Genomic DNA, 14453 nt, shown 5'->3' with positions numbered 1-14453 from the left:
GTCATCAACTACATCTACATTCATGTACCACCTAAAACAACAAGTCATCAACTACATCTACATTCATGTACCAGCAAAAAACAACCAGTCATCAACTACATATGACTATACGCTGAATGTTTCATGATTTAAAATCAACATTATTTACTGCCAGCCATATAAATAACTACTTCAATGTAATTGGTTATTAAGGGTTCAAGCCATTCAGGCTTGAATCCCTTTTGTATCTGTTAGGATTATTTGTTTTTATTCTAATGAATCTGGGGAAAACTGTGACGCCTTTCTAGTGAAAACAGTTTGGCCCAAGTCTATGAAATTTTAGTATGTTTATCTGCATACCTTGAAGTTGTGCATTGAATCTTTTGGGCCAATATGTTCACGTGAATTGGCAGCCATACTGGATTTTGTTCAAAACCTTTAAAAATCTTCTTCCGCAAAACGGCTGATGGGATTGATCTGAAATTTAAACTGTAGTTACACTAAGCCTAGGTACATTCAGGGTGACTTTGACAACTTTGTGCGTTGAAAATTGTAGAAGCTCGCTATTGGGTGAATATGTCATGTGACCAAAAAAGTCGTTTTTTGCTAATAACTTCTACACTCTTACTGATGATGTTGTACAAACAGTCCTGCCTGATGCAGTTTTGGAGTCCAGATATGCTAATTTTGGGAAACCGGAAGTGACGTCATCAAAACTGAAAATGTGAATATCCCCATAACCAATGAAGCTGGAGTCACAGTCATAAGGCCTAACATCATCCGAAGGCATGAAGAGAAATTTGACAAAACCGGAAGTGACGTCGGCAAACCGGAAGTGGTACATCCCGAAACGAAAATGGCTATTTTTACAAGTTTCAAAATGGAAAAACTTCTGTGGCTAAATTAGCATGGCAGAAATGCGTGAAATTTAACTAGGTAGTAGGAGTAGGGACTGTCTTTTATACGAATAAAAGTTTAGGTGTCTCAGGTCACGTGACCCAGCCGCCATGTTGGGTTGCTACTCAAAGATTTGGGAAGCATTTTCTTCTGAACTAAACATCCGATTAACCTGACATTCTCTACATGGAACAACTGCTGCCTGTGAATTATTTTGACAGATGCAGAATGCAACATGTCCGGAAAAAACCGGAAACGGAAGTGACGTCATCTCAAATCAAAAATTTTGAATTTGAGTCTTTTAAATATGCTACCTGACGTAATTTGATGCTCTGATCATGAATCTGGTCTTATTTTATTCCAATAGTGCATATTTTTGTCGAAAATTACAATCAAAGTGCGAAATGTTGCAATTTTCCCCCCATTTTTGGAAGTCACATGACACAAAACGGCTATAGCGGCAAAGCTGAAAATGGCTAAGTGCAAAGAGCTATGTGTGGACTCTGTGAGTACGGAAAATCTTTCAAACGGCTCATTAAATGTGGGAGTTGCAGTGCTTGAAAAATTGTTCAAAGGCTGATTTACGACATTTGGCACTCTGACGTCCCCTTCTTATACAATGCATTATAAATGTGTTTTAAACCTCTTAAGTATATAGGAAGTGTTCATTACTTTCCTTTTCTTTGTCCACGCATTTCTTTCTGGTTACATTCAAGAGTATTATTTACAAGTTCTTTCAATGTATTTTAGGTTGAACTGCTTTCTCCAGCTACTTTTTTAACAGAAAGAGTTGCTGGAACCATTTTTACTGTTCATTTTGCAAATCAATATTGTTGTATATGAAGTTTGATCAAAGAGTTCTTAGTTACCACCAGGTGTGTTATTTCCTTTCAACTAACTGTATGTATATGTATATGTTCATAGCATATTCCAGTGGAATATGATGCTTGTTTAATTTGTCTTATGTCTATAATTGAAAAAATTTGACTCATGATGTACAAGATGTGCTGTTTAGTTTCCAAGCATTTCCCCATCATTAAACAGCCTGGAAGGTGGGAATAAGAACAAGACATGCTATGTTCTTGATACTACCCCAAAACTGAAAAAATGTTCATGAAATGTGTCTTTTTGTCAAAATGAGCTTTGAGTTCACATATGCCAGTTGTGCAAGTTCGCAAGAGTGTCTTATATTCTCTCTATCAATCATTTTTGGGGGGCCTAAACTTATTACTTAGTATGCCAGCTACTTTCTGAACAACAGAAATGGCTGTCACGGTAGGTTTTTTTTATGTTTGTTTTCCTATGTCATCATTGTTGTATAAGATTGATCAAACAGTTCTTAGTAAGCACCAGGTGTGTCATTTCCTTTCAACTAACGTTCCATATATTCATAGCATATTCCAGTGGAATACATGTTTGTCTCTTTCTTAAATGGACGTTTTTGTAACCAAGCTTGTTTTGTACGAAATAATACATCAGTTGTAAAACGAAATATGAGTCTGTCGGCTAGCCTTATTATTTAAGTATGTTTCTAGTGCACAGCGATCCACATCTATTGTATATGTGCCGATAAAGGCATGTACCGGCCCTACTGGCTTGAACCCCGACATCGCTGTCCCAACAGCTATATTTTTCTTTTTCTTTTTTAGCCCATTTTCATAAAGAACTCACTGTATGGCGAGGTGCACCCCTCCTCCCCAAACTCTTCCCATGCCATAAGCAGCTCATTACTGCACATCCCTATGGTGAGCTAACAGAAATGATTTTACCATAAATTTTAACCTCAGCATCTATATCACTGAGAAAAAATTACCTGAATCTGAAACACTAGCCTGTAATCTTATCAACATTATAAATGTCATTTGCAGAACATAAATCTTGGACAAGTTTTCACAGTTAACACGCTCTTTACGTTAAACATAAACGGTTATCAGGCTTAAACTAGACACAAACATGGCCAAACCTGCTAGCTGCTAATACCACACCCACAAAAACATCTCCCGCAATCTTTTACATCACCTTCCCTAAGCTCTGTAACATTAAAGTTAACAAACAAAACCTGCAAAAGTAATAACTCTGTCAGACCATAAATTTATGAAGTAGCCAGGTTTTCTCTTAGTAGCTGACAATCCCTTGGCTCTTTCACCCAATGAATATTTGAAGGTAATCTGAGGCACAAACAGGGTGACAAATAATAGTGGTGAGCAGAATAAGCCTGCAGATCCGTTATAAGCAAGTCTGGCTGTATATACAGGAAAATGATACCATAAAGGACTAGTGAATATACTTGTACTTTAGTGTACGCAACAGGTTTGCCAACACATAACTGAACAAGGGTCATACACATTACCTGCACACATGTTTTTTGGGGAGAAACTGACTCCTGTATTAAAAGTAATCAGGATGAATGCTTGGTACTGACTTCTGCACTCTTATGTCCATTATTATTTCTTGTTCATCATGTCCCGCCATCATATATCTCTCTCTTTTTCCCCCCAAAATGTGGCCAACTTTTCTTCAGTCACTAAGGCGATGTCTTCTCTACATATTTTGATATGACTGCTATATCCAGCTCTTTTGATTATGTCTTTTCAAAAAATTAGTTTTCTTTTTATTTAAAAAGAATGCCAATTTTAAATACACCTGTAGACCTTCTGTGGTATGGCAAACTGGCTCTTTAATATAAAGCAATACAATATTGTGTGATCTGGAACACAAGATTTGGTTAATTATAGAATGCTCTTCTGTGCACCAAATGTCAAGGCATGACATGTTATTTCACACTATAGTTTAATACGGAAAATTGTGTTTCTCCACATGTATGAATTTATAATACTTGGTGCTCGTGGCAGGCACTTCAGCTCTACTTGGCTCTAAATGAGGGGTTTAAAGATGTGAAAATCTTAACCACTACCTCATACATGTAAAATCAACTTTAGAAATATTAAAATTTACATGTTCATGAACTGTTCAAATATTTTCAGCAGATCTGAAGGGCAATTTGGTCAGGGAGAGATAGATGGCAATGTTATTATCAAGTCATCATACAGACTCCTACATGCACAAGGGAAGACTGAAGGTTAACGCTAAGTTCAAGAGAACTACTCTGTCTGCCTGTCAACTACGACATTAACTGCTTAAGAGGACTAGCTCACCAGTCACTACGTGAATAATGTACAGGTTTACTAAAGACTTTTGCTGGTTCTCACATCACAGTGACAGCAGACTAGTATTTAGTCTGAACAATAAGTATCAGAGTCTAGGGGAATTTGATCAGAGTGTTGGTAACGTACATGTAGATGTAGATAAAGCAGGGAAGAGCCTGTTGTACACAAACATCTATTGTAACCTGTGAGGTGCTCATGGTGACCCAAACAGCATGAGGTGCTCATGGAAGTGTGCTGCAGACCCAACAGCATGAGGTGCTCATGGAAGTGTGCTGCAGGCCCAAACAGCATGAGGTGCTCATGGAAGTGTGCTGCAGACCCAAATAGCATCCGTACAAACGGCTTACACAGGACTTCACTGTGCCATAGGAGTTATCACTCTTGTTTCATCGAGGGGCCTCTGTGGCTCAGTTGGTTAGCGGGCTAGTGCAGCGCAATGACCCAGAAGCCTCTCTCCAATGCGGTCGATGTGAGTTCAAGTCCAGCTCAAGCTGCCTTCCTCTTAGGCTGTACGTGGGAAGGTCTGCAAGCAACCTGCGGATGGTCGTGGGTTTCCCCCGGGCTCTGTCCAGTTTCCTCCCACCATAATGCTGGCCGCCGTCATATAATTAATATATTCTTCAGTACGGCTTAAAACCTCAATCAAATAAATAAATAAATAAAAACCACATAAAATTCATTTCCATGTTCAATTCCATATCGGATATAACACAGAATGTACATGACAATATATTAACATAATGAATTACATTGTATACCATAAATAATATATTAATATTTATCAATGAAAGTACTGTAACATCGGTCTATTGTTGAGTACAGATGAAGGTTTGGTGTAAGATCACAGTACTGCTGGTGTGCAAGTCATGATGTAAGTCCAGGACTGTGACAGATGAAGGTTTGGTGTAAGATCACAGTACTGCTGGTGTGCAAGTCATGATGTAAGTCCAGGACTGTGACAGATGAAGGTTTGGTGTAAGATCACAGTACTGCTGGTGTGCAAGTCATGATGTAAGTCCAGGACTGTGACAGATGAAGGTTTGGTGTAAGATCACAGTACTGCTGGTGTGCAAATCATGATGTAAGTCCAGGACTGTGACAGATGAAAGTTTGGTGTAAGATCACAGTACTGCTGAAGTGAGTCAGGTTGTAAGCCCAGGACTGTCACCGAAGATCAAAGTACCGTTGGTGTGAGCCACATTGTAACCCCAGAACTGTGACAGACGAAGGTTTGGTGTAAGATCACAGTACTGCTGGTGTGTGAGTCATGATGTAAGTCCAGGACTGTGACAGATGAAGGTTTGGTGTAAGATCACAGTACTGCTGGTGTGTGAGTCAGGTTGTGCGTCCAGGACTGTGACAGATGAAGGTTTGGTGTAAGATCACAGTACTGCTGGTGTATGAGTCAGGATGTGCGTCCAGGACTGTGACAGATGAAGGTTTGGTGTAAGATCACAGTACTGCTGGTATGTGAGTCAGGATGTGCGTCCAGGACTGTGACAGATGGTTTGGGGTATGATCACAGTACTGCTTGTTTTTGAGTCACGTTGTACATGTAAACCCAGAGCTATGTGCACAAGGTAACTTGTAATCAACGGTCAGATCTAATCAATAAGCTCACATCCTGTACCTTGTGAAATCAATATTAGCGTCAAAAGACAGAGGTCATCAGTTAATGGCAAAGATACAACAGGAAGAACACGACAGTGCTGCCAGGGGCCATTTTATTATAAAATCATTACATCAAAGGCTACAGGGAAAAATTGCTTAAAGATTGTGAGAACAAATATCTGTCAAGCCAGGCATTCAAGACCCTGACCCACAATGAGCTACTGGAGAGGGGCCGGGATCAGGACACAAAGATGATCTTACTCCCAGAAGGAGCTGTTAAGACAATGAGATGACCTGGTGGCTTCACAAAACAGAATTGCCCAATAAGGAATAGAACGGGCATGCAACCAAAGTAAACTGGTGGAAGACAAATATTTCTAAGAACAATTTGTCAACACTCCCACAAATAATGCTATTATTACTGGTGTAAGATCACAGTACTGCTGTTGTGTGAGTCAGGATGTAAATCCAGGAGTGGCAGATGGCTTGCTGTAAGATCACAGTACTGCTGGTGTGTGAGTCAGGATGTAAATCCAGGAGTGGCAGATGGCTTGCTGTAAGAACACAGTACTGCTGGTGTGTGAGTCAGGATGTAAATCCAGGAGTGGCAGATGGTTTGGTGTAAGATCACAGTACTGCTGGTGTGTGAGTCAGGATGTAAATCCAGGAGTGGCAGATGGCTTGGTGTAAGATCACAGTACTGCTGGTGTGTGAGTCAGGATGTAAATCCAGGAGTGGCAGATGGCTTGGTGTAAGAACACAGTACTGCTGGTGTGTGAGTCAGGATGTAAATCCAGGAGTGGCAGATGGTTTGGTGTAAGATCACAGTACTGCTGGTGTGTGAGTCAGGATGTAAATCCAGGAGTGGCAGATGGCTTGGTGTAAGATCACAGTACTGCTGTTGTGTGAGTCAGGATGTAAATCCAGGAGTGGCAGATGGCTTGGTGTAAGATCACAGTACTGCTGGTGTGTGAGTCAGGATGTTAATCCAGGGGTGGCAGATGGTTTGGTTTAAGATCACAGTACTGCTGGTGAGTGATCTTACACCCAGAAGGAGCAGGGGTAAGAGTCTGTTAAAACAATGAGACGCCCTGGCAGCTTCACAAAACAGAATTGCCCAGTAAGGAATAGAACAGGAACACAACCAAAGTAAAATGGTGAAAAGCACTTATTTCTAAGAACAATTTATTAAAATTCCCACCAATAATGCTATTACAAATGAAACATGAAACATAACATAAATGCATTTTTGTTCCCTGTAAAGTGCAAGAAGCTGGCATTTTCCCTTCTTATTTCTGACCACATATTTGAACACAGAAACCTCCCTTGGCCATTCCTTACATGGAAAAGGGCATTATTCATAACATATTAGGATCCTTACTTGTTGTTTTTGATGGGTTCTTGGTTAATATTTTTGTCCCACTTTTTCAGAATTGCAGAAAAAATGTGCAGAAATATAGTATAACTTTCCAAATTGCACCAATTGTGCCAATAAGACATAAATCCAATGTTAATGACTTTTTATCAATTTGTTTTGAAGTTAACAGTAATTCACTGAGAAACTGAAAGAAGGCCCCATAAAATCAACCTTTCCTTTTCCAGGCCAAGGGTAAGCAAATAAAAATCCTTGATGATTTAGTACATGTAGCCCCCACATATATATGTATCTCCCACATCTATACACTCACCATATGTTATTAACAATGGTGCAAGTTAACAGGATTATAAGAAGGGGGACAACTCTGACCTTCTTGACGTAATCAGCAGCATCTTCCTCATTGTACACCTCAGCGCTCACTGCCCCTCTCCTCGTCCTCTTCCCACGGGCTGGCTGTGGCGGTGTCGGCGAGACCTCATCCTCACGGTCATCACTGGGGGGCGTGGACGTCTTTGGCTTCTTGTTAGCCTGTTCCTGATGACATAAACACAGTCTGATAAGCACTGTGACTGGGAGGAAAGGAACATCTTAGAAACACTCATACATGTACATGTATGGGTAAGAGTTGCAACCATAAATAAACTTTGATAATAGCACCTCACTTTTCTTGTTTGAATATCTTATCAGCTATGGTAGTGTCAGATGAATGACACGCAATAATCAAGATTAGTCAAAGTTAGATCCACACATTCACTTATTTATTTGTTTGTTTACTTGAGTGTTGTTTAATGCTGTACTCCATTAAATTTAAATGATAGACTTGTGGTCAGTTTCAAACAAATGTTATTGATAAACTTTTGTAAGGCAGTCATCCATCTCGAGCCTGGCAGTGACATGGCAATAATTTATTTAAAGTATTAAAGTGTATAGTTACACTGTGCAGTAATAACACACTTCATACACATGCCTATGCATAGTGGCATAACAAGTACTTCTTCAAATCACTTCAAATGATGACTTTAAGTCACACCATATTCTCAGTAAATGTCAAAATAAACATAGTTCTATCCAAATATTATTGGGACGTGGGGGAGCACCCGCCCGGGCACTACGATATAAACATCCCACACTTCTGCTGAGATATTCAGGCTTTCTGGGGATGTCAATTCACAAGGAAAAGTTCTGGAAAGTTCCTATTTCATCTTAGAAGTAGCGGCTGTAAATTCATTAGTTCCACTAATCAATGAATCTTCATTTCTGCGTTTCCTGTCTTTCACAAGATATAATTTAAGTGTCTCTCACGGGGCAATATGAGATTAACAGGTTTGAAAATATCAAAGATATTGGTCCAATTAACGGTGTTGGTGATAAACAAGTGATAGGCTTTCCGCTGTGTGAACCAGTGACATTTAGTCTGCATGACAGATTCAGGCCTGACATTTCTGCCCTTCTCATCTCTCTGCTTCCCCTTTCAGGATTGCCAGATATATACAGTCTGTGCACAGGGCCACATCTGACAGGATGACAAATCACTTGCATGATCTCACCAGACAACCTGTATCTCACTTTCCCCTGAATAAAATCATCCAACACTGACATGTACAGAGGACACGGTTCCATGGTCATCTGTGGGAAAATCTGACAGCCGTGGTACCAGATGACATTTAATATCTCAGTGGAATCCTTGTGCCTATAAATATATCTGTTTTGCGCTTGCTTGCCTGTGAGTGTGTACATATATGTGTAGTCAAACAGAGTTGATAATGTACACTGTTATAAAGTAAATAGGCTTCATTATATAATCAGCCCTGTTCTTGGTATAATTATATCCACAGGTTTACTCTGATCATGTGAACGGGCTTTGAAATCCTAGCAGTAATTATCTCCCCTTTATTTACAGTCACCCATCACTGGCAATGTCTGACCAATTACACAGTACATTGATCCCACTGCCAGTGAGTTTGACTGACCGCCGTGTGGTAGAAGTTTCTTCCCCTATGCAACAGATCTGACAAGTATTGATTGGCCAATGGCTACGCCATTACAGATTATTATATGTCCTCTAAAATGGAGAAGCAACGATCTGATGCATATTGGCCACTACACCAACAATTACATCATCAAAGCAGAACAGCACCGCAAAGTGTACAAAAAAATAAATGTATGCAAGTATGCATTCACCTGTATGTTTGAGGTTTAATACCATACTTAGAAATTTTCAGTTATATGATGATGACGAGTCATCAGGTGTGTGTACTGTGTCTTCTTGTGGCAGGGTGAGCCCATGGTGCCAAAGTGCTGCCACCACTGATGCACCATGCCAAAGACATGACATTCCATCCTGTCACATTACACAGACACCAGGCCAACCAAACCTGTTTCCTTACTCTAACCTGTCCATGCTGTTTGCCAATCGAACCAGCAACAAGTACCATTTTAAAGTTTTATGTTTAAGTTTGGCATGACCCAACCTGGGTTTGATCCCAGGTCTCCCAACTTCAAGACAGACGCTCCAGCCATTAGGCCACCGAAGCAGTCAAAAAATTAATGAAAAAATATTGAAACATGAAAATAAAGCTTGAAGTCAATGCTCTTCAAGTGAATCTAGCAAAAAATAATATTAAAAGTACCTGTGGAAATCGTTACATTTTATTTCCACTGACATCTCCACATGTCTACGCAGAGAACTGCAATCTAACACTGGGCATATCTCTGTGGCTAGCTGACAAACAGCAGATAAAATTCAAATTCCACTGATTTTGAAAAAAAAAATGATTGATCAAATAAAATGGTGCTAAGTGGCAGCAGCAGTCATAAGAGTTTTATGTATGCAATCATGACTGATCAATGATTAATCAAGTCACCAGAGTTGTCTTTCCTATGTGCTGTTATTTTCTGGATTTGGAGTTATCTGTATAGCTACTGTACCTGAAGGTCTTGTGGTAAGACTATATATCCACTCATTCCCATGTCAATGGAGCAAAGTTCTGGGCCACTGGCGTACATATATAAACCACCTTCACACTGACATCACACCCAACACACAGGTAAGCCTTGCCTTACGCTGACCAGGTAAATGCACATAAGAGCACCTTAACACTGGCTTGACTAGCCACTCTTACCACAGCCTTTCATGGCTTCTCTTTGATCTCCACTGATACCAGGTATCCCGGCCTGGAATATAACGAGTCGTGATGTGTTCATTTGTATAACTGCACACGCCAGGCTTACACTGATTTGCATGCTGTACTGTGAACACCTGGCAAATCCTTCCTAACACGGCTCTTGCATTAAGCCCACACACCAACCAACAAATCTGTCCATTGAGGCATGTCTAAATGCCAAACCGACCATCTAAATCTATTGCAGACCTCAGGTAATCAAGGTACAACATTTATATTTGTGCCACAGCCTTAAACATGTACAACTCCTGTATCAGGTTACACACAGATTTATTACAGACAGCTGCTAGAATAAACAGAACTAAACAGAGCCATACCAGTACAATTAATGAAATTGTTAACCTGCAGAGCAGTGAACAAATACCTGTATGTTGACACCGAGGTATACATCTCAAAGGAAAACTCTCAAAAAGTGGCACATTCTGAGGGAGAGATGAACTGTTGCATCAACATCAAAGCATGATATATTAGAGCACACAGTTACTAGGGCAAACAGGTAATGTACAGTTAAGCAGACAACAGTGATGATCAGATGATGGATGGTGGAGATTAGTGGAGGAGAAGTGAGCTGGGTTAGTGGTGGGCAGAGTTAGCACCTATGAGTCTTCCATGCACATATCACTATCCACTCCCATGACAATAATCACAACTATGGTTTATTTATTTATTTATTTGATTGGTGTTTTACGCCATACTCAAGAATATTTCACTTATACGACGGCGGCTAGCATTATGGTGGGTGGAAACTGGGCAGAACCTGGGGGAAACCCACGGCCATCCGCACGTTGCTCGCAACTAAGGTGGATGAGGACATCAGTAACCATCAGGAGATAAGTGATGGAGATTAGTGGAGGAGAAGTGGGCTTGTGTTAGTGGTGGGCAGAGTTAGCACCTCAAAGTGTTCTCTGCTAAGATCACTATCCACTCCCATTACAATGACCAGGACTAAGGTGGATGAGGACATCAGTAACCATCAGGAGATAAGTGATGGAGATTAGTGGAGGAGAAGTGGGCTTGTGTTAGTGGTGGGCAGAGTTAGCACCTCAAAGTGTTCTCTGCTAAGATCACTATCCACTCCCATTACAATGACCAGGACTACGGTGGATGAGGACATCAGTAACCATCAGGAGATAAGTGATGGAGATTAGTGGAGGAGAAGTGGGCTTGTGTTAGTGGTGGGCAGAGTTAGCCCCTCAAAGTGTTCTCTGCTAAGATCACTATCCACTCCCATTACAATGACCAGGACTAAGGTGGATGAGGACATCAGTAACCATCAGGAGATAAGTGATGGAGATTAGTGGAGGAGAAGTGGGCTTGTGTTAGTGGTGGGCATAGTTAGCACCTCAAAGTGTTCTCTGCTAAGATCACTATCCACTCCCATTACAATGACCAGGACTAAGGTGGATGAGGACATCAGTAACCATCAGGAGATAAGTGATGGAGATTAGTGGAGGAGAAGTGGGCTTGTGTTAGTGGTGGGCAGAGTTAGCCCCTCAAAGTGTTCTCTGCTAAGATCACTATCCACTCCCATTACAATGACCAGGACTAAGGTGGATGAGGACATCAGTAACCATCAGGAGATAAGTGATGGAGATTAGTGGAGGAGAAGTGGGCTTGTGTTAGTGGTGGACAGAGTTAGCCCCTCAAAGTGTTCTCTGCTAAGATCACTATCCACTCCCATTACAATGACCAGGACTAAGGTGGATGAGGACATCAGTAACCATCAGGAGGTATGTGATGGAGATAAGTGAAGGAGAAGTGGGATTGTGTTAGTGGTGGGCAGAGTTAGCACCTCAAAGTGTTCTCTGCTAAGATCACTATCCACTCCCATTACAATGATCAGGACTAAGGTGGATGAGGACATCAGTAACCATCAGGAGGTATGTGATGGAGATTAGTGGAGGAGAAGTGGGCTTGTGTTAGTGGTGGGCAGAGTTAGCACCTCAAAGTGTTCTCTGCTAAGATCACTATCCACTCCCATAACAATGACCAGGACTAAGGTGGATGAGGACATCAGTAACCATCAGGAGACAAGTGATGGAGATTAGTGGAGGAGAAGTGGGCTTGTGTTAGTGGTGGGCAGAGTTAACACCTCAAAGTGTTCTCTGCTAAGATCACTATCCACTCCCAGTAAAATGATCAGAACTAAAGTGGATGAGGACATCAGTAACCATCAGGAGACAAGTGATGGAGATTAGTGGAGGAGAAGTGGGCTTGTGTTAGTGGTGGGCAGAGTTAGCACCTCAAAGTGTTCTCTGCTAAGATCACTATCCACTCCCATTACAATGACCAGGACTAAGGTGGATGAGGACATCAGTAACCATCAGGAGGTATGTGATGGAGATTAGTGGAGGAGAAGTGGGCTTGTGTAAGTGGTGGGCAGAGTTAGCACCTCAAAGTGTTCTCTGCTAAGATCACTATCCACTCCCATTACAATGACCAGGACTTAGGTGGATGAGGACATCAATAACCATCAGGAGATAAGTGATGGAGATTAGTGGAGGAGAAGTGGGCTTGTGTTAGTGGTGGGCAGAGTTAGCACCTCAAAGTGTTCTCTGCTAAGATCACTATCCACTCCCATTACAATGACCAGGACTAAGGTGGATGAGGACATCAGTAACCATCAGGAGGTATGTGATGGAGATTAGTGAAGGAGAAGTGGGATTGTGTTAGTGGTGGGCAGAGTTAGCCCCTCAAAGTGTTCTCTGCTAAGATCACTATCCACTCCCAGTAAAATGATCAGAACTAAAGCGGATGAGGACATCAGTAACCATCAGGAGATAAGTGATGGAGATTAGTGAAGGAGAAGTCAATTGGGTAGGGTAGGTGGTGGGCTGAGTTAGCAACTCAGAGTGTTCTCTGCTAAGATCACTACCACTCCCAGTAAAATGATCAGAACTAAGGGGAAAAGAAGTGAGCTGGGTTAGTGACGGGCAGGTTTATATGTAGGGCCTCACCAAGCTGCCCCCTAAGATCAATAACAGCTCAAGTACAGCACCCATGACCACTCTCATAACTTCACGTAAAATATCTCTTTCATCTGGTATTCAATTCTCAAAGCATTTATGCACGTCCAAGCCTTCATCAATAGACTGATATTTATATATACAACTCTGCTATTTTAATATCTCTTTATGCACACTCAAACAGCCTAGGGCTCAATCAATACAGAGAAGCCGATATAGAATTGCTGTTCAAAACTCCTCCCATTTCCCCTTCTCTGCAGACTTCCGCCACAGAAATGTATCCATTGTATATTCCTGATTGGAGAGGTTCGATTAAACTTACGTTACAAGCGCTAAGAACTGCAATAAATGTTCTGGAACATAAAACCTTATACTCCCTAACATACACGTAAAAAGCGTTGTGAGCCTCGTGTAAAATCATGAAAACAACACTTTCTAAGTGATGTAAACGATACGCTCAGGTTCGTACAGTTTGCATCATAAAGCGTACATTGGTAGTTGCCACTTTTGATGATGCCAATTTTGTCTGTTACATACATAGAAATATTTCTGGTACAACTCACATATGATTCATGTAGCCATCAGTGGTATGCTCACACAGATATACTGTACCATTTGGAATGTGTTATCCTATTTTACAACATGGGCGTACACAGGAGTTGTATACTGTGCCACAGGTTTACTGTATAAACTACATCCTAACAATGGCAGTACTCATAGTGATACCTGGATTATATTGTGTATAATGGCATTGTTGCTTATGTTTATGTATTGACGGAAACGGTAACCATATCAATGCTGGCACCACTTAACAGTTTAATAAAATCATTCATCAATCTCCAGGAGAGGGAGGCTTGTTGAAATGAGAGTCATGTACACGTACAGTACACCTCACTTCAAGAGAGTCATGTACACCTACAGAACACCTCACACCAAATGAATCAATACAGCATCTTATACAAGGACTTTCGTCATGTAGCATTGTGGCTATGATTCCTGTAGGGAATTTTACCCTTAGTCATCCATGACAGGCTGTCAGGTTTACGACCAAACCAGTTTACCCTTCAGAGTATTCTCCCCTGCTCACGAAAAGCCCACTTGTTCACCGAACTGCACTAACACATGTAAGCACGGACACCTCTAGGCTTGCAGGTAACACATTTCATTCTACAGACCTGATTCAATTATATACATCAGCTGGCGCAGACGAAATGTGCAGCATGTGTGAGGCCAGATTATGGTTTTGTGGCTGATGTACGTACATGTAAGCAGG

General features: G+C 41.1%; 1 protein-coding gene across 3 annotated transcripts in view; it reads right to left on the bottom strand.

Annotated features, from left to right (window-relative positions):
* LOC135470329 (cAMP-dependent protein kinase regulatory subunit-like) overlaps positions 1 to 14453 on the bottom strand; it is an 87786-nt gene that overhangs the window by 29253 nt on the left and 44080 nt on the right. For all 3 annotated transcript variants that reach the window (XM_064749207.1, XM_064749198.1, XM_064749215.1), the window contains exon 2: positions 7402 to 7566. In XM_064749207.1, the coding sequence (XP_064605277.1) occupies positions 7402 to 7566 (165 nt within the window). The remainder of the gene's footprint in view (positions 1 to 7401; positions 7567 to 14453) is intronic.

This window comes from Liolophura sinensis, chromosome 1 (assembly GCF_032854445.1).
Source record: "Liolophura sinensis isolate JHLJ2023 chromosome 1, CUHK_Ljap_v2, whole genome shotgun sequence".
NCBI classification, from domain to species: Eukaryota; Metazoa; Mollusca; class Polyplacophora; order Chitonida; family Chitonidae; genus Liolophura; species Liolophura sinensis.
The sequence above is the reverse complement of the archived record's forward strand: the minus strand, read 5'-3'. Positions and strand labels throughout refer to the sequence as shown.